The sequence below is a fragment of the Tetrao urogallus genome, assembly GCF_951394365.1.
Source record: "Tetrao urogallus genome assembly, chromosome: 6".
Lineage (NCBI taxonomy): Eukaryota > Metazoa > Chordata > Aves > Galliformes > Phasianidae > Tetrao > Tetrao urogallus.
The window spans coordinates 57,112,131-57,139,891 of NC_136819.1; the positions used below are offsets into that span (position 1 = coordinate 57,112,131).

Genomic DNA, 27,761 nt, shown 5'->3' on the forward strand with positions numbered 1-27,761 from the left:
ATCCCAGAGTTCCGTAATACCTCTCAGATCACTTTAACTTCAGGAAGCTGAAATTTTGGCCTAATCCTCTCTCTAAATTGGATTTTTCATGTCTCTTATTTACTGGTAAACTTCCAGGGCTAAGCACACATATAGCACAAAACAGACCTGTGTAATGCATTGCCACACTATATTTTTGGTCCAACATAATGAAAAAATGGAGCAGACATTTATAAAGATGACAAGATGATCCAGAGCAATTATAGTAGTTGATGATTATATCAAAACATTGTTGAAGGACTATTAAAACCCGTGCTTCAGGGTATAAAACAATATATATATTTTTGTCAAACAGGTGGACAGAGTAATACATATCTGTCCACTGTGCTGCTTTTATACCCTTTTGAAAGGTCTCCTGCTGGTTCTTGCCTAAAGGAACTACGCAGGAGTTTATGCATCATTTGCATTCGTAAAGCATCTACCAGGATTGGACCCCAAACAGGACACCCATGGGGCAGCCCCAGCCTGAGCTGCAGTATTTGGTTAAGAGCAGCAAATCATGTAACTGAGTCAGAAGGAAGAGGAGATAAAGACCTCTCCAGAAGATCTGACTCATACGAAAATGACACTATTGAAAAAGCCATCACTTTTTCAGCAAAATACTGCATATGTCACCGTGTATTCACGGCAGAAGTCTGCAAGGCGCTGTGTGTGCTGGATCAGCCTCTGACTTCCAAGTGGTTTCACTCAGTGGCACCCACACCACCCATGACAGCAAGCACCGTGTAAGCCAAGCTCCCTTCTGCTTTACAGCCCAGCCTGCTTTCCTGAAACAAAGCAGGAGCCACTCCTGACACTGTGCCTCTCACTTTTTAATGGACAAAGCAGAGGTAAGCTGAGCATTTTGAGGCTCATGAAGACCCTCACATCCTCACCAAACAGCGTTTACATGGTCCCAGCTGAGGTCACCTGAAAAGAAGCATACTGCAGTGACACTAAGCCAACGACTTATGGCCCCAATCATAGAATCACAGAATCATAGAATGGCCTGGGTTGCAAAGGAGCACAATGCTTATGCAGCTCCAACCCCCTGCTGTGTGCAGGGTCACCAACCAGCAGCCCAGGCTGCCCAGAGCCACATCCAGCCTGGCCTTGAATGCCTGCAGGGATGGAGCATCCACAGCCTCCTTGGGCAACCTGTTCCAGTGCCTCACCACCTTCTGAGTGAAAACCTTCCTCCTAAGGAATCAATCTTGATTTCATTATTAAACAAGACCAGCACAGGGCCATGCAGGTTGGACCAGCAAAGCATCCTCACCCAGGAGCCTTCACCCCAGCACCCGCAAGCTCACCCAGGCAACCTGCCCAGTAGAAACCTTCAGCTCTCTGATGGGAAAAATAAACTTTGTTAGAAAAAATAGCAAGCTTTGGTAAATATTTCCATGGGTGAGCACGTGGAACAAGCTTTCCAAACATCCTATTTGGACACTGTAATGAGAACAGCTTCCATTTTCAAAAGAGCTCTGCATCTTTGCTGCCCTTTAGCAGCAGGGGTTTTCGTGTGCCAGCCCCACATTTTGGAGCCCTGGTTGGGTTGCTGGGGCACAAAGGGAGCTGCAGAGCCGCTGCGAGCCCTGCCCTGAACCAAACAAGGCCCTACTCATGGAGAGGGAAGCCAGCAGGGCTCCCATTCAGACTGCAGCTGCATCCTTTTTAAAGGGACCTCAGTTCAGAGGTTTTTGCTTGCAAGCATCACTCCTGCACCAGTGTGTTCCAGAGGGCTGCAGAGCCTGGATGCGAGGTCCTGGTGGAGCTGTGACAGTGCAGTGCTGAGTGCAGCAGGGCAGAATGCAGGCACATCCAGGCACCACGGAGAAATCAGAATGGAACCAGTCTGTTTTCAGTATTAACATGTGCACACAAGATGGGTTAGATGCTGTTGGCATACAGATGGAGATTAACTATAAAATGAGTCTACAACGTATACCTGTCCTCACCAATAGCAGCATACAACAGGCTGATTAATGACTGGAGCATAAGCTTGCAAGATCCAGCACGAAGTCATTAAGTGATCATCAGCACCCTAAAATACATGCTTAACAGCACCAGCGTACCAAGAGCCTCCAGTGTGACAACCTGGCTCTGCAACAGAATGGTTCCTGTTCAAACAGAGCTGACTTGGAGTCACTGGCAGAGAGAATGGGAACATCTCCTGATCAAAGGTCCGACACTGATGTCCAGTGGATGTGAAAGCAGCAGTTTTCCTGCTGTCTGGGTATCTGAGGCTGGTAGTGCACCAGGAGGAGACTGATATTTGAAAGTGATGTAGGATACAGAAAAAAAATCTGATTCTGAAGCGTGTTATAATTACAAGACAAATATATGCATTTAGGGTGGGTATGCAGAATTGAGAAAATGTCACAATTGGCTTTAGGGATTACTGGAAAGGCAAGAGAAATCTAACGCTTTAATAGACATATCAAAGCAGAGCAAAAGTCATATCCTTGACAACTGACTCTTCTATGATGAATAAAAGTGAAAAGACAATTTCCTCCAGTTTTGTGAATTACTTCATATGTAGAACTGAAGTAATAGAGCATAATTGGATTATACTTTCTCATATATATATATGTGTGTGTGTGTGAGCACGCATCCATTTGATTTACTGGGATGATTTCCTGCAGGAATACAATGCATATACTCCTAACTACGCACATTATGAACAGTCTCATTCAAGTCAGAGTAAAAAGAGACAACATTTGAGGTCCCTGCAGGGCTAGGAGCATCATTTCAGCACTTACTTACCCAGTACAGTTCAAAAAACGAATAGATTACAACTCCCAGCTGAGGTCCAGATTTTAAATTATTGGGTAAAAAGAAACCTGCTATTGACCACACTTGTCACAGCCCGCTGCAGTAGAGAAGGTTCTTTCCTTTCATCAGTACTCTCTCAGAAAAAACAACCCGAACCACTTTTATGCCCCCATCCTCTCTGCTTTTATCCTCCCTGCTGCTGCTGACAGAGCTGTAATCTTCTGGTTGCTGTCTGACAGTCCGATAGCTGGTCTCCCCAAAGAGAGAAATCTCCTGGGCAGCAAGTGCCAGTGTATACTGAAGCAGCCAAAATAAGATACTCCAGTGGGCAAAACAGTCAAGCAAGCACCCACTTCTGTGTGCCAGCAGCTCATGTAGCCACTCAGGAGGTATAAACTTCGCTGTAGGCTGCTGGGAAGAGGCAAGGCTTCCCTGGGCAGGTTCCCTGTTGGTTTGGCAGTGTGATCTCCAGCAAAGCCAAGGGGAAAAATCAATAGGCAGAGATCCTTAAGTCTGAGCTCTCCGCAGAAGGATGTTATTTGCTACTTTTCCCATTTCATCATTCCCCTCACATTTCTAGCACTTGCAAAAGAAGAGAAAATGAAGCCAAAGGGGGGTTAAATCCCAATTATTTCAGGTATTCATTCTTTTGCCTTGGTACGTCCAATTGCAGACATACCATCAAGAACAGAAAATGACAAAGTTTCAGGGGAAGCAGGAAGGAGTGTTACAGGAGAGAAACAGAGCAAAGAATGAGATTATCTTTAGCCAGGTCCATTTTCCACACAGCCTTTGTGCTGTGTAACACCACTGCTCACCCAGACCTGTGCACAGCAGCCAGCTCAGAGCGTCGGCCTGGGCAAGCAGCAGGTAACCCTGCTCTCTCCCCCCATCCTAAATAGCTTTATTTTTCCTCCTCCAACTTTTTTTTTTTTGGAAAACCCTCTGTTTTTCAGCCAATGGGGACGCTGCTTTGATGACTCATCTTCTTTATGCCATGTGCCTGGCTGCCTTTCATCCCGCAGCAGCAGCACTTTGATGACTCGAGCTCTGCTCGTGCTGCTGTTCACGCACAGATGTGGCATTGATAGCTGCATTGGGAGGAAGGGAGGCGGATCCGTTTGCTATTCAGAGCACTTCCTCGGTGGTTACGCTCGGGAGCCAACTACAATAGCTCACAGCTCCCACACTGTATGAACTATTCATTCTGTGGACATTTTATCAGGAGGGTATGAAGGGAAGGCAGGATTCTCCCGTTAGAAGCAGAGCAGTGTTAAATCAGCTTAACTCACTCGTGCAACTGTCCCCATCTTCACTATATTTAGATGCAAGCCTACCTTGAAGCAATGTAGGCTTAAATTCATCTCTGCTAATTTCAACCACCGGAAAGTCAGGCGTGCAATCCGAGGTCACGGATCTTGATGAGATGTAAGCATCCCCAAAGCCCAATTCCTGCTCTCTGAAAATAGATGGCATAAACTGCTCTTTGGAGATGCCTCTCTCCACTGAGAACAGCGCTCCCTGAACAACAGTGCACTACAGATAGCAAAGCTTTCAGCATGTTAGGCAAGACAAATCCTCCCTTTCAGCAGTGACCGTCAACTCACACAATTAGTGGATTACAAATGACTGGCTAACGAGGAGATGGAGACAAAGGACCCTCCGGGTTATGGTAGATGGCAGTCTGAACCCAAGCAAAAATCAGCAGTATGCATTTGCTAACATGCAGCACAGTACTCAGCACGCCCTGAAGCATTGAAATCCTCCAAGGAGGTGCACAGAGACCAAAGGGAACCGTGTGAGGTACACAGGATGTGATTCATGGGAGAAAAAATTAAGGATCTAGGTTCACTATTCAACAAAAGTGACGGGACAAGAAAAACACCTTCAACACACAGAACACTGCTGCAAAGATAAAGGATAATCTCTTCTCCACATCACAGTGGATAGGATCAGAGCCCAGAAGGGCTCTAGTTACAGAAAGGAAGACTTGGGTGGGCCATCAGATCACACTGTCAGAAGTTGGGACAGATAAGCATGGGGCCATATCATGGTTTGGATCCAGTGCATTCTGCCATGAAAAATGAGACTATGTGACTTCTTGGAGTCCTTACAAGCCTTATGTTGTATTATTCCTTCTTACTGTAGCACTAATCTCATCTACCTTTAGTACTCAGCTCTGAGTACAGCTGGCTATATCACTTATCAGAGCACTTGAGGCCTTGGTAGTGCAGGACCGTGTATCGCTGCCACGTTCTTTAGAATGCCAGAGGACACCGAGAGGAATAATTCTTGAAGTCAGATAATTCTCTTAAAGATGTGTTGTCTGAATGAAGAGAAACAGACTGCTGTTTAAAGAAGAGATTAGAACCAAGCCTGTCTCAGTTCCATTCCCATGACATCCCAGACAGAGTGCAATAAGAATGAACTATGTCACAAAGATGAAAAATCACACATCGAAATACTCATCTTTCCTGGTAAAAAGTTACTGTTTGGGCATATTTCTGTGTTAACAGCTGCCAGAAACCAACTCTAATATTATGCATTCATGATATCACCTGCACTAAGCAGCCTTAACTGGCTAATTCAAACTAATACACATTTTCAAATGAATCAATGCCACTGAAAATGCTTTGTAGACAAAGACTGCTGTATTTGCTTTTACACAATCATATTAGAAGAAACATAAAAGGAAGCCCAGAATTTAAATACTGCAAGCTGCCTACTTATTTCAACTCTTTTTGAATCCTAATGATGTTTGAAATAAACCTTTCAAAAAGGAAGATGTTTGGTTTGATGGGTAAGCATCACGCTTTGTCTCTGACACTTGGAAATAGTCACGCTTTTAAAGGATCCATTCATATTTACTATATACATTTGATCATCAAGATGTGAGATTCAGCGTAAGTTGTATTTGAAGTCACCTTTCCCTGCTCTAAATATTAAACACTGAGTCACACGCAAGCTGCAGACAGATTTTAATATCATCTGTCAATAATTCATGCTTGATGCAGAGCATAATTAGAGCTTGGAATAATATGAGCCCTGTATTTCTACAGGAGGTTGTGCTCACTCCTGCTGGGCGACTTCACATTTCCTCCTGACCCTGCAGAGCCCAGGCTAAGGGGGCAGGTCCTCGGGATCTCATCAGTTCCTACATACACAGACACGTCCTGGGGAGAGAAGATCATACCGAATTCAAAGCACAACTTCCCCAGGACCGTTCTTCCTTTCAGCGTGCTTGTTCCACTGGGAGAACCATCGATCATTTCCATCAGGAGGGATCTCTGGAGGGATCTCTGGAGGCCTCTGGCCCAATGTCAGCTTCAAGCAGCGGCCATTGCTTCAGGTCACTTGGGCCTTACAGGGGCAAATTTTTAGCATCTTCCCAAAGCCAAACAAACCCAGCTCCTCCAGCGTCCCCCTGTGTGTTATATTCTCAAGCCCCAGACTGATTTGTGGCATCCACTGGACTTGTTGCATGTCTTTCTTGTGTCAGGGAGCCCTAAAATGGACAAGGCAGCTCAGATGCAGCCTCAGGAGAGCGGAACAGAAGGGACGGATCCCATTCCTGGCCTGTTGGCAGTGGGCCCGACTCACAGCCCAGCCTGCTGTGCGCCTTTTTGGCAAAGCCCATTGCTGGCTCGTGTTCAACTTACTTGCCAGGTTCCCAGCTCTCTTCCTGCAGGGCTGCTTTCTACCCAGTTGGGCCCCATGTCCTCACGCCGTGGGCCTGTTTCTCCCAAGGGGAAGGCATTTCCATCATGAGGCTGCTGCCTGCCTTCCCAAATTTGGCCCCAAATGCACCCGTTCCCATTGTTTTTGTCATTAGGTAAGATGTTGAGCAGCACTTTTTCTGATTTTGATGTCTGAGGGATGACTCAAATAAATGGCCACCTGTTGGACATCCTGCTGCCCCTTCAAGCACAAAGACAGTTTTCCTCCGGTCAGCCACACGTCACCAGTCTGGCTGTAAGGACAGTATGGAGATCAGGGCCAGGTTTTATCCAAAAAAAAGGCAAGGGAAAGAAAAGGCAGACAAAGGAGTGCTTCCAAGACACTAGTAAGTAAGAGCAGATAGGAGCCATTCCTACAAGAAGAAAGAACCTGTATGGTGTGCTTCCCCCACCCCAGAAGCATTTGCTGCTAGTGCAGTCTTGTGTGCTTCAGCTGCTTCCAGCTGTGAGGACTGTTTGGAGGGAAAATGCCACAGGCTGAGGAACACAAATACATCAAGAGCTTTAAGAGGGTGAAAAACTTGAATGGGGAGAACGTGTGAATGCCATGCAATGATTCTCCATGGCCTCAAGAAAAGACATGGGGCTGTAGCACCCTCAAGAAAAACCCAAAGGGTAGAGTAGGAGCCAGAATCTGAGCAACTAGCTTCTCTTCCTGGGTACAGTGTGTACATGGAGATACAACAAAATCTGGCAGCGTAGACAGAAAGTATGGAGGTCGTGACTCACTGTGACACCCACTTGCAGCTGCTCCTCTTCCAACAGCCCGGATTCAAGCACATATACTGAGAAAATTGTTAGGGTTCCTCCTCCTTGTCAGAATTACCCCTTGATTTTCTTGCAAAGCAGCTGCATTTGTTTTATTACAACTCCTGCTTGCATTAACTTCCCCAAATTAACTTCTGTGTGCTGATTTTAAAGGGACTTAGTCTACTAAAAACAAATGAGAGTTGCAAAATTAGTCCCTTTGCTGTTCTTCACATCCTGACTTCTATTTCTGCTCCTGCCACTCAAGAGCAATCTGACAGCAGGTGAAACATTTCACAGTGCTTCTGCTTCCCTTCAGATTTCTCATTTAGGTACTACATTTGCAGAGTAATGGCTGTCTTGAGGTACAAAGTGGGTCTACGCTTGACAAGTGCCTCTGTACATGCTGCTGTACAATAGTAATGCTAATTGTCATATTTGGCTTCAGCATATGCACAGTCACATGCTTCTGAGATGATCTCAGTTTCTCTCATTACAGAATCTTTTTTATTTTTGTATTTTAAACTAGTCTGCACTGGAACAAAGAAATACGCATGTCTGGAAAGCAGTGCCAATGCAGTCCAGCTCCTGAAGTAACTACAGACATAGATGATGGTAGGTCTAAGGCTTCACATACTCGTGCAGAACCAATGTAATGAAGACACTGTGGCTGAACGAAGGTGGTGTGAGTGTACCTAATCACACCTATGTGCAACACTTTAAACTTACATCTTGTCCAAAGTATACTGATAAATACATGTTCATCTCATGGCATCAGCTTAATGATTTCCCTAATTGTTCACAAACTGGGCAGGAAGTTTCCTTGCGATTGGTTTTATCGTTGCAATTGATTGTCCTGGTGATGCCATGATACACGATCAAATAATGAGCACGATGGAGTGAGCATAGAGAACAGAAAGGTGACAGGCCACACTGAGCAGAAGCCCAATCTGCTCACCTAGAGACAGGCCTGGTGCTCCTCAAATTAGTCTCTTTATTCCTGTGCATGCACCAGGATGCAGAGGTATGAAAGACCCTGTGGCTCAAATAGGAATGGGAGGGTGGTTGGACTACATGATCTTGCAGGTCGTTTCCAACCTTGTGATTCTGTGATTCTGTGATTCTGTAACAGGGGAAGGTGGGAGACCTGAGTGCTTCCAAGAAACAGGGAAAAACTGGTGATGCATCTCTGACACTGTACTCTCTTAGAGTAACAGGAGATGATCTAGCAGAAGGTTTAACAGGTGACCCAACTGTCATTGTGGAGACCTCAGGGCCTGTGAAGCTCTGTGGGCAGTGCAGCAGGATGCCACAGAGCACTATTGGTTCCAGGGGATACAGCAATTGCTGCACTGGTTTGGTTTCACACCTGCTGAGCACCAGTTCCTACCACTGCTTGCCATGGGTGACAGATGCTCCTGGCAGCATGCTAGCACCCTGCTGAGCATAAGCATGCCATGCAGATGGTCCACAAACCCTCAAAGAGCCCATATGGCTGCTGAGACAGCTCATGGCTCTGAGCTGCCCAAACTGGTGTGCACATGTGTGGCAAGGAAAAGTATTCCCAACATCACCCTTAGGACAGTCCATCAAAGGGAGCCTGGCGAGCCACACAGTCCTGTCTCAGGTGATAAAAGCCAGAAGCCAGGCAGACAAACCACAACTGGATCAAGGGGGGAACCCACAGCTGCTGTAGGGCTTGGCTGTTCTCCTTGGTCATCTCTCAGCAGTAACTGCCAAGTAAAGTTCAACCAAAGCTCTCCCACCAGTTCTGCTTATAGACCTGAGAAATGCAGAACAACCAAATTGCCACCAGTTTTATACATAATTAGCAGAAAAAAACTTAAATTCACTTCTAGGCACTTCACATACCAGAAACACCATGTGTGTCTGCAAACCTCATAGACACTTCTGTTCGTCTCCCTATTGTTTCCATAGACTGACACAGCAGTAATAGGCATTCAGCCTTAAATTAAAAGCAGGCGGACAGGCTGGGATTGCCCTTTTAAAACACATCAAGTTCAGGTTCTGATTTCCATCCAGGTGGATTTATCCTGGATTCACCTGCATTGATGATTTATGTAATTTCTATGAAGCTACACCAGGTGAAGTTCTACCAAATAGCTTTACCAGATGTCACATTAAATGAGAAAAGTTTTGTCCCAGAGTCATCAACACATCAGTCACTGTCCTTAAATTACTGTAGTAATTACTATACCTACTTAATCTTGCCCTTGATGACAACTATCACCAGGTTCTTCATGAGATAGTGTGAATCCTTATACGTTTCCAGGTATATATTTATATATTTCCAGGTATATTGTTTACCTCAGCAGCTATTCTAGAAGAGCTGTTCCTGTTAATGTACCAACACAACCTCCTGGAGAAGGCACCTTTCTCCCCAAAAAAACAAAACATTAGTAAGGTGGAAATAATTCATTCCCGTTGCAGCATTAGATCATGATCAGCTATGCTTAGATCAGAATAATCACACTATTTCAATTTTCTCATTACCACAGCATAAACAAACTTCTGGGCTTTGTTTTAATGTAAAAGAAAGCCAAATGTCACATTTTGATTCATTTTTTTTTTCCCTGGCAAAATCAGTAAAAGAATAAAACAAGTGCTTCCAATACATTTTGATGGATACCTCTGGGGCTGACTGTAACTGCCCTACTACCAGCAGCAGCTCCAGTGCTGGCCGTTTGCTCGGCAGTGTGCTGTGAAATGAAATGAGACATCCCATAGTTTCAAAGTCCCTGCCTACCAATCAGAAATTCTGAAAAAGCTGAAGGCAGCTCCTTGAAATAAAGCCAGGAGGGCAGAAATAATGTGAAATGTGCTGGTTCGCATAAAATTCACACCTCATCTTACACACACTCAGCATAGAATCAGAGAATGGTTTGGGTTGGAAGGGATCTTTAAGACCATTTAGTTCCAACTGCCTGCTACAGACAGGGACACCTCCTCCAGAGCAGGTTGCTCACACCCCATTCCAGCCTGGCCTTGACATGTTAATGCTTCAGCTATTTTGTTCATTTGCTACCTGTTTTTAGTGCTGCAAGGCATACACTTTTAAGGCAAAACTCCCATAATATGAAGCCTTCAAATGCAGTGTTTCCTGCAGAACACTTCTCTGGAAAACACTTCTATAACCCTATGCCAAGGACTTTGCTCTTTAACCATAAGCCATGTAAGACACATCAGCTGTTGATCCTGGACATGGAACCCATAAGGGAATCACAACCTATGATTTCCACCCTCTTGAAAACCAGCACACGTCAGCATGTTTGCACACCCTGAGATCAGGAGGCACAGCAGTAAAAACTAAGGGCAAGATGCACAAGTGGCATCTGCACAGGGACAAGTCCAAAGAAAAGAGCAAAGGCACAAGAAACACCACAACATGAACAGAGCTTGGCCAAAGATAGATAAATGTCTGCTGCAGAGCACTGTGACCTGTGGCCAAAGATAGATAAATGTCTGCTGCAGAGCACTGTGACCTGCCTTTTTTTTTTGCCTATTTCCTTTTGAAGCAATGAAACTCTGAAAAAAAAGGCTTATTTTTTCTTCTCTAAGTAAGAAATTGACATTTAATTCATCATGAGAACATCTCAAGTGCATCAATATATAAATCAATCATTTAAATTGATGTAAGAATACAAAAAGGCTGATTCTTTTCCTAAAATACTTTGTTGATTTAAAATAACTAGTTTCCAGCAAAGTGTTGAGTGAAGTATTTGAAAGTGTTTGGAGGACTGGAAGGGAATCTTCTCCTCTGTGCCCAGCCCTGGCTGAGCTGTGCTCTCCTTCTGCCTCACTGCAATACTTTCTTTAAAATCAAGTCTATTCATACCAATGAAACTCTCCGACATGGGAGGAAAATGTGAATTGTGTTATAAAACCTAGAAAGTGATAAACACTGATAGAAATAATAAAATAATAGAATAATAGAATGGCTTGGGTTGGAAGGGACCTCAAGGATCAACTCTTCTTCAAATCCTACCTTTGGTGAGAAGAGGGAAAACAATTGCCTGTACAACGTGCTCCTGAATAATTCCTAGCACCATTTGGTTGCACACACATAGAATCATAGAATTGCTCAGGTTGGGAAAGACCTCAGAGATCATCACATCCAACCATACTACCCTAACTCTAACAACCCTCGTGGCACTGAGGGCCATGGTGGGATGGGTTGGTGATCTTACTGGTCTTTCCCAAGCTGAACAATCCTAACATTCTGTATGTTAAGTGGGAGAAGAAAGCTGTGCAGCCCAACAGACATCAAATGAGCTGCTGGAGGCCCACCTGTTTTGTTGGAGAGTCGGAAGGACACCATCTTATCAGGGATGCTGCAGACATTCCTCACTGAGGCGATGCAGCTGTAGTTGGCGTAGTCCTGAGGTCGGAGGTTCTTCAGCTTCAGGATCTTCGTTTCCCCCTGCGTGAGCAAGAAAGAGCGTTAGGAAGAAACCTGTGGAGGGGGAGCCAGGAGGACTTATTATTTTAATGATTATTTTAGACCTTGCTTTTGTTTTTTTATAAGTTACTTCAGAATTGCTTAGAACTTATCTTTTTAAATAGCAGAAAAAAAAACAATGACTGGCATAGCCTGACACCATAGCCCACCTTACATATATCGAAAGTGAGAAAAAAAGAGAGGGGGAAATTGTGTTGGCAGCCCTTGAAGTCACAGAATTATTCTGGATATCGTATCGCAAGGTACAATCTGCTTGATGAAAAAAGCTACAGAAATCTTGCTGGCTTTCCTTTGAAAATGAGCTCCTGATGGGTTTTATTTTTAGCCAGTTAAAACGATGGAAACGACAATCCAGGGGCCTGAGTGGGATGCGAATGAAGGAGTTCCTTCTGACACAGTCGAGTGAAAACTGCAGTTTTCTACAAGATTTCCACTGCCATCTCCTCCTTCTGCTGCCCATTTCCAAGTCTTTGCCTCTGTTTATTCCAAGAAGCATCAAGGTTGGGAATGGCAGAGCACCCCGGGAGGCCAACAGTGACCCACAGCTCACAGATCAGCCAAAAGCAAACTCTGAAAAATGCCCATTGTCCTGTGTCTTGCTCAAGCTGCTACAACTTTTGATTTCCATGTGCCTTGGGAAGCATCTTCAGTGTTTTTAGTAACATCATGTGCATCACCTGCCTGGGTGTATCTAGGGGAGAATGTAGTTTGTGTAGCTGTAGTGTGTGAAACGAATGTAAAGAAATCACACAAAAAAAAAAGCAGTGGAGGAGAAGATACAGATAGCAAGAAAAGAAAAGAGGCTGGGAAAGAGACTGTCATTAAATCAAGCTCAGTCAGTGTTTGGAGCATGGGAACTGAAGTGCTTTGTATGTACAATCAGTCACACAGAAACGATGTGATGAAAATCAGGCTCACACTGATTCAGTCTTTGCACGATCCAAGCCTGGAATGGCTGATCCTGAGGATAAAGGTCCTGCTTTGAGAAGGGGTTTATCTGGACTAGAGAAGGGCCTGATCCAGGGCAGTGGGAACAACATTACCCAAGTGATTAAGTTCTGGATTGGACCCAAAGAGCAGCAGCTCAGTCCTTAGCTGCAGACTCCAAGTTGAACTGGTGGGTTGAACTCACGATGGTATTCTGGATCATGTCCCTAGATTGTAGAGATTGGTAAAAATATATATATTTTCTCCACTGGTTCGTATAATTAGTCTAATTACGTCTAATTGCATAATTATTGTAAATACAGCAAATTCAATCTCGTTCTGAGGCTGTGCAATTACAATATGCAACGAGGAGGATGCAAACTCTTTGGAAACAAATCTGCATCAAGATTTCCATTTTGAAAAGTTCCGTATTTCAGCATTGCCACAGATGAGAATACACACGTTGGCTTTTTTTGCATTTGGGTTGGCTTTTTTTCCCATGGCAGCTGAAAGAAGTAGTTGACATTACCTGACTCATCACAAAATCGGTGCTTGAAGTTCAAGAATTCCCTCTTATTTGCCCTGTTTTCAAAGGGTCTCCTATGATTTCATACAGTAAGGAATCCATTAGAAATAAAATGCCCTTTTTGGGTACTATGTTTCCAAAAATTGAATTGTTACCCTTTGCTTTCATTTACCTCTCCTTGGATTTTCAGATTGATAACCCAGCTTCAGAGCAATCAACAAACAAATGCCGCCTCCAGTTCACGTCTTTCAGAACTCTGCAGTTAAATCTCCTCCACCTCACAGAATCACAGAATGGCCCAGGTTGGAAGGGACTCAAGGATCACGAAGCTCCAACCCCCCTGTGCCATGCAGGGCCACCAACCTCCCCATTTCACAGCAGCCCAGGCTGCCCAGGGCCCCATCCAACCTGGCCTTGAACACCTCCAGGGATGGACGGGGCATCACAGCCTCTCTGGGCAGCTGTTCCAGCACCTCACCACTCCCATAAAGCACCTCTCTTCCCACCAGCCCTTACTGGTTGTTACTTCATCATATGCAGAACCAATTATGCAGAGACGTGTGGTGGACATTTATGACCTTTAAACCTTTAATTACATCCTTTCCCTTTATAAACATATACCAAATCTTGTAGGCATACAGATGAGGTACACTAATTCAACTAGACCTCCTGTTTTTTAGTATAAAAACATTGTGGATAAGCTTTGGACTATCAACACAACCATGTGATTTATTCATTACTTCATCCCAGACAGAAGTTCTAGAGTGAATGCCTCCACTAACCTGGCGATCTTTTTCGAATCTAATTTCATGTGACACATTTTATTTGATCCTTTCTTGCATGATGATAGGAAAGGTATTCGCTGGCATTTCCATACTGAGATATAAGGCAAAAAGGATCCCCTCAAAAGACACTCTCACTTTCTAATTAAATCGTAAAAATACACTCATTTACACACTTGAGTCCAAAGAAACAAGAAACATTTGCTAAACTGAACCTGCACGCATTAAATTAAAAATAATTTCATCACTTTTAGGAGACCAATAACTTGACTGCGTAATCTAATTCTCATCTCTGCAAGGTTCCAGGCTACGCATTTCTCAGTAGAATACCAAGCCATGGCAGCAATATAAAGCTGTCAAGCATAATAGGAAGAAAAAATGAAGGTGCTTTCAAATCATTAGCTGAAAATTATTTATGAAATTTGCAACATGCTTTCTGTTCTGAAGACCAAATTAATGGGCAGTTTTCACTTGTCTTTACTCGTTGTTGCTTGAGACTTTACAAAATAGCATTGTTTTTTGGCGTTGCTTTTTTTTTTTGCAAGCACCACTGCACACAATTCTCCCCAGACACTGGGATGTGCCACCTTTTTATTTTGAGACTGTGTAAGTGTGCTAACAATAAATTAAGCTGATCTAACTTGACAGACCCTTTTGTTGGCCCTGTCTGCTTTCGTGGCCCTAAGCAATGGTAGGAAGATGTACAAAAAGCACTGCCTGCCATTTTTGCCACATCATCCTTCAAGAGTGCAAGTCTGGAACAAAATAACTTGTATTCAAAGCAGAGAAAGGTAGAATAATAATAATAAAATAATTTAAGAATCCAAAAGCTGGGTGGTACCACAGAGTTTAGCCTACTGAAATGCTTTAGAGGCTGCACCTTCAGAACAGAATGTATGAATAGGAAATAGCAGTCAAGTTGCAAGCCCAAGCAAAATGACTTAGGGACTCCTGCAGATCTCACTCCCTGTGCGTCTTCCTGCAGCCTCCTGCCTCCTCATTTCCTTATCAACAATTAAAAATTATCTTTCCCATGAGCAAGCTGTGAATCAACTCAGGCTGAAGGTGCCAGGCTGCGCCCACCAGCAGGGATGCGCGGACAGAACTGCCGCACGTCCAGCCTCAAAGCCTCTGTGCAAGGAGGGACAGAGCACAGCCCCACGGCTCCTACCTGAGTGAAGAAGGGCTCGTAGATCTCAACTCCCTTATCAGAGCCCTGCAGCAGCACCTCCTGGCCACGTCTCCAGCTGTAGCGGACGGGCGGGTTGGAGTTGGCCACGCACCTGAGGAACACAGTCCTCTCATAGTAAAACTGCTCTTTTGCTTCACCGATGCTCTGGTGGACTGTCACTATCGGGTCATCCAGATCTGGAAAGGCAGAACAGAGAACCGAGGTCAGGTCATTGCTGCAGCCTGCAAAATAGACACGATACAATGGTAGCATCCATCATTTCTGATACGTTTCCACTAATATTTAGGTTTCACTTGGTTTTCATCTTCAGTGCTTATTTCATACATATGATTTCAATTTAAGCATTTCTTCGACAAAATAGTTTATCAAGCTTTGGTAATAAATAGTCAGATTCATTTGCATCCTAATGGCAGGATCCAGTAGAATGCTGATCATGCTCATGCATCCATTTTCCTTTAAAGCAGCAATTTAATACAGCAGTTTAATGCATATTTCCTTATTTTGGTCGTACGCATTAAACTTCAAGCAGGTAAATTCATTCAGGCTTTACAACACACTTCTCTTGATTAAAATACAGATATCATATAATTACTCCCACCACATCATGGCAGAGAAAATTAATTCCCCAGAACAGAGTTTGTTCATTTTAAATTCAGAAGAAATAGAGATAGCCATTGGAATGTAAATACACCTAATGAATTACATGTGGGCTTTATTCCACCAGGAACAAGTAGACCCCTGTCTGTGGGGGTTTGCTATAGTTCATTACCAGCAAGGACAGCAACGGCTGCTGCTGCTCATTCCTAGATAAAAGCATTCAACCTCCAAGCAACGTGGTCAGCAGTTCTGCATTGAGCTTTAGGGAAGAACTTTGCTGCCCAACAAGCTGGCAGCCAACGTGGGTTGCTGCCCAGTGATTACAGCACATACACCACAGGATGTGGGAGCAACTGGCCCCATTAGACCCACACTGATCCTTTTTGCACACAAATATGGCACGTTTCCATGTGCATCTCAGCTTTGCCTGGAATAACTGCAGAATGTTGTTAGCAGCACTTTTTTTTTTCTCTTTAAAATAAAATATAAATAACATGTCAGATAGTGCTTAATTATTTACCCAGAAACACAACCATACCATCGCAAAGGCTTACTACACATCAGTGCCTATCCAAATAGAATGCGTCACACCCCAGGCCATGAATCAGCAACACACAGAACCCTGAGCTCAAACCTCATCCCAGCCAGCAGTGCCAAAGGGAATGGCGCTGTGTCCAAAGGCACCCACACCTCTGTTCCCCTTCACAGAATCATATGGCCTGGGTTTGAAAAGGACCTCAATGCTCATCCAGTTTCAACCCCCCTGCTGTGTGCAGGGTCGCCAACCAGCAGATCAGGCTGCCCAGAGCCACGTCCAGCCTTCAGCACTGGGTGCTTTGGTGGAAGCATCACTTGCATTTTGCTCCCCCAGGTGCCAGCTGGATGCCACCGCACAGGACTCTGCAAGATGGATGGACTTCAGCATAGCAGTTCTTAAAACATTTCCATTTTTGTTAGTGTAGAAATTTAGAGAAACAAAAGATTAATAAGTGAAGCCCGTCATTAACAATCTGATAGATGACCATACTGAAAAACAGACTGCACTTATTCTGTAGAACCTTATACTTGCATTTGTGCAACAAGAAAAAAGCTTGAATGTCTCGATCAATTATAAACAAAACATGTTCCAAAATTTGGAATAATTCAAGCAATAATACTTTGCAATGGTGTATGAATTTTAAGTAAATGTTATCTTCTCCCTACTCTACAAAACATTTTTGTGAATATCACAGAAACAAATTGTGAATCTGTTGTTCCAGATTAGGATGGCATTTTCTAATGAGATCTCATTTTTGTTTTAAAGGTTATTTTAAATCACAGCAGCACTTGAAAAGGGATGGGATTGCGGAAACGCCATCTTCTACTCACGCAATAGGAAATAAAAGGAAGAAAATTAGACTGCTTCAGTTTGTATCCCATACACCTGCAGAGATCCAAGCCCTGGGACATGATCCAGACTAAAAAGCCATTCTGAGGAAGTTGCTCAGGCCTACACACACTGCATGGCTTAAAGCCTGAACACGGGGCTAAAGATGAATCACAGAAGTGCTGAGGTTGGAAGGGACCTTAAAGATCAACAATAAATGTGAAGCCTATGGATGTAATGTCCAAGCCGTGGCAGGATGAGGCTGGCTGGACATGGAACTGCTTGCATGAGAGGCCTGGAAGTCTTGGTGGAAGTCTTGGTTGACCTGAATGCTCAACCCTACATCTATGAAGGCTGGTCACATCCCAGCCTGCAGCAGCAGGAGTGCAGCACATACAGGGCACATACAGGATCTCCCCTCCATCCACACCTCTGAGACATCCTGAGCTCCATGCCAGCGCTGATCTGTCTCCATTCCTCCAAGAGGAAGGCATGGATGTGCTGGAGTGAGCACAGAAGGCACCAAGACACAGAGGGCTGAAGCAGGGGACATACATACAGGTGGGGACTGGAGGGGCTTATTTGGCCAGCCTGGGGGAGAAAGTGTGGAAGGGTGACCCAACATCTTTCTCTGACTGACTACAGTCTTCTGTAGAGAAGATAAAGGTCAACTCTTCCTAGCATTACAGAGGAAAAAAATCATGAACCAGCAGGTATATGCAGCACCCAGAGAAATCATTCCTGGCTGAAGGTGAGAAATTCCTCATGAGATCAGACTAGTGCCTGGCCAGGGTCCTAGAGAGACTGTGAGATACCTGTCCTTGTTGGTGTTCAAAGCTTGACGTGCTGTGATTAGAACACGGGGTTGGATTAGCTTTACTCTGTGATACTAAGAGTGATGCCATCCTTTGCTCGTGCTGCCTGCCCTCTAGCAGTGGGTCTGTGCTGGGTGTGCTCTAACCCCAGCAACAACTAGCTCTCCTCTGCAACAGAGAGAAGCACGTGCCCTCTGTCCACATAGCCCTGATGTGGGATGGATTCTGATAAGAGTTAAAGAAACCTCAGAGAAATCTAAGTTGGGAACAGAAACGCAGCAAAGCTTCTGCCAAAGCATTTCGTAATGGTTAATGAATACAAAATTGGCACTGCTGATTTTTCCATCAGCAGTTGGGAAGATCTCAACACCTGCATCACAGCAAAAGAAGAAGCACTAATAGGAGACAAAATAATGCTTGCAATTGTTGTCAGATTTCACCAAACAACTGCCTGCCCTGCTGCGGTGCAGGGTTAGACAAATGTTTCATTTTTGCTGCCTTGTTATATAAGACTGCATTTTGCTCAGACAGTGTGAGAGCTGCAGACATAATACAAAATACATTTCTTATAATACTGCCAAGGTATTCTGCAGAGCTATCACAGTGGAGGCAGGCCAGTGCCAAATTGATAACCTCTGGGCTATTTTAAAGCCACCTGATCAGTATGGCACTGATGCCCACTTATCAGACATCTCCTGAACTCCAGTTTTGATGTTTAATTGAATCGTCACTAATATTTAAATTTTAAAATAGACCAAAAAGAAAAGACAAAAAAAAAAAAAAAAAAAAAAAGGACATTTAAAGCTTGGTGCATATAAGTATCTGTGGGTGACTGTTCTTCCACAGCAGCATGTGAACGGCCAAGGCTCCCAGCCTCTCAGCCCTGGGAGGAAGCCACTGACTTCAGCTATTGCACACCATTAACCATCTCAACAAGATGCATTTCTGACGTGCCTGATGAGGAAAAAAAAAAAAAGAAATTCTAAAAGTTTCATTTCCAGGTTGATCAAATTATGAAGAACTAACAGAATAATCAGTCTCCATATTAAAATGAAGTCGTGAGTGTTGCTATGTAGTTGAAGTCTGTAATTAAAACGAAAATAATTACAGAAGTATGTTTTCCACAGAGGTTTATGCCATCATTAGGTTCAATTTTTCAGTCTTTAATCTTTGAATTGAACCAAACACTTTGTGAAGCCCAGATGGCACAGGCATGTTCAACACCGCATTGGAAAAATTCCCTTCGTCCATCCCGGCGTTCTCAAGCAATCCCAGCATGAACAGTTCCAAATGGGTCTGATCTAAACAGGTCGGGAATTGCAGCGCTGTGGTTGGGGATGTCGGTGTAGGAGGTGTACAGAAGAATGGCAAATAGCATGAATATCCTCTGTATGCTGAATGGCAAAGCACTGGAGAGCCCACTGGCTGTGGGCAGGGAACACGGACGGCGTGCTGCAGCCCTCAGCTGAGCTCCAGGGAGTTTCATGTGGGCACTGTGAAAGTGGGACCACGGTCTGCATTTGCTATATCGTGTTTTTCCAGCTGCTGGGACTGCACAGCTTGCTGATTTCATTTGTTAATTAGCTGCCTTTGTCTTCAGATGCTCAAAGCAAGCGATGTTTGGAAGTCAGGATAATAATAAATAAACCACGCATCTGGTAGACGGATTGAAACTGCCTCATCAAGACACCCACAGAGGAGGCAGCAGTGATGCATGCATTCAGCCTGCCTAACTTCATTCTTACATTGCAAAACACAAGGTTCTTCCCACAGTTTTCCTCACTTTAGCCTTCTTGGCCTAACCTAAGCTATCAATACGTAGGCAGGTTTTAGGTGTTCGTGGTACGGTATGATAGAAAGCAGTTGCACTTGATTCAGAAAATGGATAAAAATCCAACAAATGTGTATTCCTGCATACCTGCAGGAAGGATAACAAACTATCCTGTCTGCCATCCATTAGCACGTAGCAGTGCTCCAAACAAGCTGGCTGGAGGCCAGGAACAGGGGAGCCAAGATTCTTGCAGCTCCATACGAGATAACTCTTTTTTTTTCCTTCCGCAGTGCCTTGCAAGAGATTTGTAATGCATATGCAGTGCTGCCCTACATGTGCAGCACAGACAGAACCCCAGAAAGTACACATCATTTACAAGGGCAGAGCCCCTAAGGCGGCCAGGCCTCCTTGTGAGCTCCAACAAGACCAGCACTGTGACCTTGGCAGATCCCTGATGAGCTTATAGAGACCTCCAATAGCATTTTGCAAGGATCAGACATGTGCTAGAAGGCTGGAGGAGTGCTAACATCCACAAACAGACATCAGTCCCTGTACAGACCCTTCTGCTTGCTTTGCTCTGCTGAGGGCTGGAATCTATCAGCAAAGAGTCAGAGAAAAGAAAAATATGTGATGTAGTCTTATAGAGAAAATGTTTTAGTCTCCTGATGAGATGATAAGTGTACCTTGATGAAACGTGTGCAAGCTGCACCCGCTGGATGAAGTGCTCCCAGCAGTGTGTGCTAATGTCACTGCTGTACAGCCCTGAAGGAAGGTAGCAGCAGTTTTGTTTATCCAAGGACAACAAATGCAGTCCACGTTCATTATGCATGAGAGTAAATTAGCACTGGATCCCTGAGACAGCAGATACATCAGCACTGAGGGGTTTGCATTCATAGCACAAACAGCAGAAAATGGCAACCCTTACAGTACTGAACTTCGATGTGCATGTGTGGACACAAAGCAAAGACTGGTGGATTTTGCAAATCATGGAGTCACAGGATGGCCTGTAAAGGAGCACAACGCTCATCCAGTTCCAACCCCCTGCTATGTGCAGGGTTGCCAACCAGCAGCCCAGGCTGCCCAGAGCAACATCCAGCCTGGCCTTGAATGCCTGCAGGGATGGGGCATCACATCATGGAGCCATCCTGGAGGCTAACAGTGCTAAAAACGCCCCCTGCGTGGTCTGAGAGAGGAATCCTACCTGCTAAAGGCACGCGCTCAGCACTGTGCTGAGACACGGCTGGGCTCACTGCTGGCAGTAAGATGGAGTAACACAATTTTCTTCTGTACATAGAACTGGTGACCTGAGTACAGGATCCTAATGGGGTGTCAGCCACTGCTATGGAAACATTCAGAAATAAAAGGGCAAACAGCAAAGCAATGGAAAAGTACCTATGTACTGGAGAAAGTACTTATGACTTTACTTGCAGGAAAAGATACAAAGAGACAAATGCATTTATCAGAATCAAGAGTGAACTGTAATTTCATTATAGGATGCAAGCATCTCTTGGTGGGAAAACAGCGGGGACAAAAGAGCTCTTTTGGCTCCTGGTAAGATATACAGCAAGCAGCAATAGCTGTAAACAGAAGGAAGCCCAAGGATGCTGATGGCTATATCCACATACAAGGCGTGTGAGAAAGAAGAGTGAAAGCCACTCTGCAAGGACAGGCAGAGAACAGGAGGGCAGTTATGAAAGCAGCCCTAAGGTACAATTCTGCTGCAGGGTTTTCACTTGCCAGAGATTTATCTTCCTTTTCTGAACTGAGGTGCAGCTGCACACGTATGGGAGATGGACGCTTCAGTCCAAGAGACAAGAAGTCCAAGTCCAAGAGCATGCAAACATTTTGCTATGCCAACAAATATAAATATCTGATGGCTCATAGCTATATAGCAGAGCTACAATTATATAATACGCTTTATATATAATATATAAAGTCCTATATAATAGCACTCTATTCTTTTCCCTGCTGTATATTTCTCTTCATTTTCTACCACGAAACTCTTTATCATCCAAAATGTCAGTACAGAATCTTACCAGTGCTCTGCATACATTCTTGCAACCTCTACTCTTAAAGACGACACTATTTCTTATCCATCCAATGCATACAAGTGCATACAAAGCACATGCTTTAGAAGAGAAAGCAAAAAGAAAACGAGACTGGCGTAAATATAGTGGGGAGTGAATGAAGAAAAAAGAAGATGCAGGAAGGTATTATCAGCAAATGTATAGCAGAGGAGAAGAGGGAAAGGAATCCCCCATCTTGCACCCCATCCCAGGCAAGCAGAGTCTTTCTACTGACTTGAAGGCCAGTTTGTAATGGGAGTGCATGCTTAAATCCCACTCACCTTGCAAGAGACTTGGGAGATCTGCTAGTCCACATCTTGCTTCTCTCCATCCTGATGATGCAGTTAATTCTGCATCATCATCAAACATTAATACCAACAAATTTTTACAGCAAGGAAATGCAGCTGAATCCCAAAGAGGGGCTAAGATTTGTTTCCTTAGTTAATTGCACTTGACTGCCCATCTGCCACACCCCCATTCCTCAATACCTTCTGAGCTTTCTTAAGTCTCTCAGCAAATTTTCAAGGGGGGATTGAGATCCCAGAGACACTGAACCTCTGCCATGTTTTATGATACCATTGCATTTGCGTGGGGAGAAGCCAGCACAAGAGCAAGGCTTGAGCCAGCTGAGAAACATCCCCCCTGCACACAGAATCACAGAATCATAGAATGGCTCAGGTTGGAAGGGACCTCAAGGATCACGAAGCTCCAACCCCCCTGTGCCATGCAGGGCCACCAACCTCCCCATTTCACAGCAGCCCAGGCTGCCCAGGGCCCCATCCAACCTGGCCTTCAACACCTCCAGGGATGGACGGGGCATCACAGCCTCTCTGGGCAGCTGTTCCAGCACCTCACCACTCTCACAGCACACAACTTCCCCCTGACATCCAACCTCCATCTGCCCTCCCTCAACTTCAAACCATTTCCCTACTGCCTACTTTCCTTCTGCAACTCACCCTGCACAAGCTGACTCCCCCTTGTGAGCCTTCCTGCACAGCTTTTGCCGCTTAGATAAAGAAAACAAAGCAAAGGAGCCCGTAATGCAGCAAACCATACAGGGCTTCTCTAGAGCAGCACCAAAACCTCACCTTCCAGAGGAGCTTACAAAGATGCCCACACATTAGGGAAGTTTCCAGACACGGAGCTGGCAGAGGGGGAGTGCTTCCAGATAGCAACAGTAAATGTGAAAGACGTTGTAAGCCATCAACTCAGCGCTTTGTAAAATCTCGGCCTATTTCTATTAAGTCTCCGATCAGATTCCTGCAAACAGACTGAATGTTCAAGCCATTAACGTGGTCTATCTTTCCACTCTGGGGATATTTACAGCATCAATTATCTCAAACCTCATCTGACACGTACTTATCTCAGACTGATCTAACTACAGCTATTACCATGTGTTAGAGACAGTTTTAATTTAGAAAAGGAATAGCGTAAAAGGCATTCAAATAACCTTACAGCGCTCACTACATCTTTCCAAGGATGAAAATAAAACAAAATCTGCATACGCAGCCCAGGTAATGCTAGGGAATTAATACTCTAATTAACTGTAAGACTTTTTTTCCTGTGATTCAAAAATACCGATGCCAGGATTATTATATTGGACAAATTCTGCAAGGTATTTCTTCAGCAGCCATTCAGGGCTAATTAAACATCACCAAAATGAGCTCAACATGAAAATATAAATCTTCCTCGGCTGATCCTAATATAAATTTTGCATTTCCATTCCTGCACGCATTATTATTTAATCTCCACTTCTTAATTTTCACGAGCAAGGCTGTCAGTGTGCATTAGTAGCCTTAATGGTGTGTTTACTGTAAGAGGTCTGCAGGCACACAGGCATTGCAGTGCAGCCACTCCTGCTCCCACCTACCCTGCACCGCTCCCAGGATTCACTCTTTTCCATTTGCCTCCTATCAATTATCCCTTCCTTAATGAGAGCTGTCAGTGCTCTGTGTTAACGCGTGCCCTAACTGAATAGCTGTGCTACTGCAACAGAAGGAAAATTTATTATTCCCATGACAACACTCGCCAGTAACCGGCACAACCGTATGCACGCATGCATGCATTGAACCTCACTGAAAAACAGTCACCCAGCACCATCCCTGGTTGAGGGGCTCTCCATGGTGTGAGATTTGCATCCTTCAGTCAGTGCAGTGTCTCCCAAGCCCCATTTCCACCTCCAGCTCACATTTACTAATGCCATAAACAACGCTTTTATCCCAAACCAGCTCCACTGCCTTCCACACCCCTTGTAAGCATCAGTCATTAATGCTTCCTGAGAAACTCCATTATTAAAAGCAGGGCCCAAGAGCCCCCAGATACTTCTAGGCTCCAACACTGGGCATTCCCAATGAATCACAGAATCACAGAATGGCCCGGGTTGGAAGAGACCTCAAGGATCACGAAGCTCCAACCCCCCTGTGCCATGCAGGGCCACCAACCTCCCCATTTCACAGCAGCCCAGGCTGCCCAGGGCCCCATCCAACCTGGCCTTGAACACCTCCAGGGATGGACGGGGCATCACAGCCTCTCTGGGCAGCTGTTCCAGCACCTCACCACTCTCACAGCACACAACTTCCCCCTGACATCCAACCTCCATCTGCCCTCCCTCAACTCCAAACCATTTCCCCTTGTCCTGCTGTCATCTCCCCTTTCCAAGAGCTGACTCCCCTCCTGTCTGCAGGCTCCCTTTAGGTACTGCAGGCTGCACTGAGGTCACCCCGCAGCCTTCCTTTCTCTATGCTGAACAAGCCCAGCTCCCTCAGCCTGTCTTTGTAGTGGAGGTGCTGCAGCCCCCTGCTCATCTCTGTGGCTCCTCTGGACCCTCTCCAACAGCTCCCTGCCTTTCCTGTACTGGGGGCTCCAGACCTGCACACAGCACTACAGCTGGGGCCTCACAAGAGCAGAGCAGAGGGGGACAATCACCTCCTGTCCCTGCTGGCCACCCCAAACCCCGACGGTTTGATGTTTTGTGACTGTAGCGTGTTGCTTCCCCTTCGAGGTGGCTGCACATCCATGCTAGTGCTCGGGTCTCTGCTAAAGGCCCACATAAAGCTTTTGACCTGCCACTGAGCCACCATAACCTTTTTATTTGGTGAGGTTTATCTGAATTTCTGTAGCAAACATGCACTGGCCCCGTGCTTACAGAAACATAAATAAACAGCCCATGATAAATTTGCTATTTTCTGCAGAGCAAAAAAAGGTATCAGGGACACGCTGAGATATAATCAGACTAATAGAAAACATTAATATGAGAGTTTGAGACTCTTTGTGGAGCCAAAGGCTCCGTCCTGCATTTCCTTCATGCTAGACTTGATTTCACTGAGATTGCTGCAATTTTAATAAAATGAATGGATCATTTTGAATGTCTGTTCTTACTGCTTCCTGGTCTTTGCCTTCTGATACCCTTCACATTGGAAGGAACAAGCAGACACAAAAGGAACAGCTCGCAATTCTGGATAACAAGCATGCCGTGCTCAGGTGATGTTTTAAGACCGCAAACCCCAGATGCAAAAAGAGACTCGTATTTACTGCCAAGTCCCATGATGAGAAGCAGAATGACTACAAATGAAAACATTTCATGTGTGATGGAAGGGTCCCTCCCTTACACTGAGGTTCATTTCCCTGGAGCGTGAGAGAAGGGAAACAAGTTGGAAGGTTGCAGTGGTGCAATGTGCATCAATTGGAGCAGCTGAGCTAAATCAATCCAAACACGACCAATTATCCACGAGCTTTTGGAAGGGCTTTTCAGGGATACCATTCTCAACTCATCCTGGTCCAAGAGAAGCTCACTTTAGAGCTCCTCAATTGCTGTCTGCATACCTTCTGGCCCTTTATCCTATTATTCTACAGGTTCACAGGGAGAATAAAATATCAGGTGGTTCCTCACTACGAAACTGCCATGAAACAGTTAATGCCCAATAGAAATAACAGACAAGTTTAAAGCAAAGCAGATCAGAACATGGAGAATTAAACTGAGGAAAAACTTAGATTCCCATCAGGCCCTTATTCTGACATATCTGACTGCTAGACTGGTCATAAGTTGATAAATTTTAAGTTTAACCATTCTTTCTTAGTTCACAACAACGAGAACTGTTTACTGAACAGTTTCCCAAAAACGATAATCCTTTCAAAACACATTTACAGCTCAATGAAAGGGGGAAAATGGGATAAGTCCACACTAAGACATGAGCAGCTCCGTCTATACTGGGCTGTTAACACAGAGTTAATCAATATTAATCAAAGATCCTTTGGAAAATGAGTTTTTCCCTGCGAGCCTTGAGAAACCAAAGGGAATGGTCTTGCAGTTGACAAATGACTCCACCAAAGTAGAAGAAAAAAGAGATCTGTTTTTAATGCTCTCCTTTCAGATATTATCATTGCTAACAACACCATCTGACATCAGACTCTATATGCAGAACTATCAGTGCTCTACCAGCCCCGTAATTAACACTCACTTTCCTCCTTTCCCAACAGCTGCCCCAAGGCACAGCTTGCCCACTCCACTCTCAGTTTAGCAACCTCTGCCCCCTAACAGCTTTCCAAACCACCAGGATAGCTGCAGCTGTGCATCTGAAAGTGGGGGAACCTGTCAGCAGAAACAGCTTTATCAACACCCAGCAAAGCAGCTGGAAGCATCAAGAGACCTGTAAGGTGCCCGAGGCCATGGATGGGCCCTGGGCAGTCTGAGCTGGGGGGCACTCAGCCCACATCACAGGTGGGGCTGAGGGGCTGCAAGGTTCCATGCAACTCAACCGTGCTGTGATTCCACGGTTCTGTGAAGACAGCTGTGTTGCTGAATGCTTCTGAATAAATCTCCCTATCTGTAGCAATGCCTGGGACAGCGTGGTCAGCCCATGCACAGGCCAGGAGCTCCTGAGTGCCAGGCCGAGCCAGAAACAGGCAAATCAACACAACCATAGAGTTGAATTGATGAGTCTGAAGAACAGAATCTGACTCCTGCCTTTGAACACACTCACCAACATTTTTCACATGGCAAGAGCTCACTTTAATGTCGAGATCTGCACAACCAGCCTCTTGTTACCTTGACAAACGTGCTGCCCTCATTTATCTTTCTCTGTGCCATCTCCCTAGCAGGGATACGACGCCGGCTGCAGCAACCTCAGCTCTTCTCTGCCTTGCTTGTGTATTAGCCAGGCTTACAGGAAGGAGCCTCTGCTTCACGTGGTGGCTCTCAGAGGGCCCGACAGGGAAGTATGGTAAACAGAAGAGGTTCAAGAGCAGAGTTCATCGACCTCCTTCTATTTACTCTCCAATCAATGACAAATTTTCATCTGAATGCCCAGTATCTGCGGGTCCAGGATGGGAGGGACACATGCATTTCACTTCTTTTTTCCACCTATTCCACGTACAAGACGAAGAGCCAGTGCAGACAACAGACACATTGCACAGTTACATGGTGGGGAAGATGGAAAGATGCAGTGCCAGTTCCTATCACCTCCGTGACTGACCCAAAGACAGACCTTCTCTCTCTGAATAGTTTACATCAGGATTTCACCAACGCTTCAGGTTGCAAGACGGATTCCCTTTGATGCTGTGCAAAAAATGAGGGAATCCAGTCCATCAGTTGCTCAATAGATGATCAGCTGATGTTACTGTATGCAAGACATGTGAGATAGGAGGTTATATATAACCTCTTTGATCTCCTGTGATTAACTTTTTTTTTTTTTTTGACAATTCACAGGTTGAGAGCTGGGGTTGGATTTCATTGTTCTTCTCTGCCATTTCGTTTTCCTCCCATTCAAGGAAATCGAAGAGATCAGAGTAAACGGTGAAGATAAAGACCTGGGAAAGCTTTTTGATCCAGCATAAAAGCAGCAACAAGATCTTTGCATCACGTGGCATCATTTTAAACCTCTGAAGATAACTCACATTCTTTTCCATCTACAATTTAGTCTGGTTTATAGTATGAGATGGCAGCACAGGCTTAGCACCAGGGCAG

The 27,761-nt window shown here is 44.8% G+C and overlaps 1 protein-coding gene across 1 annotated transcript in view; it reads right to left on the minus strand.

The window, feature by feature from the left end:
• MDGA2 (MAM domain containing glycosylphosphatidylinositol anchor 2) overlaps nucleotides 1–27,761 on the minus strand; it is a gene marked incomplete at both ends in the record, with an annotated part of 309,306 nt that overhangs the window by 145,231 nt on the left and 136,314 nt on the right. Inside the window, 2 exons of the mRNA XM_079537937.1 lie at nucleotides 11,586–11,718; nucleotides 15,164–15,360. Of these exons, the coding sequence (XP_079394063.1) occupies nucleotides 11,586–11,718; nucleotides 15,164–15,360 (330 nt within the window). The remainder of the gene's footprint in view (nucleotides 1–11,585; nucleotides 11,719–15,163; nucleotides 15,361–27,761) is intronic.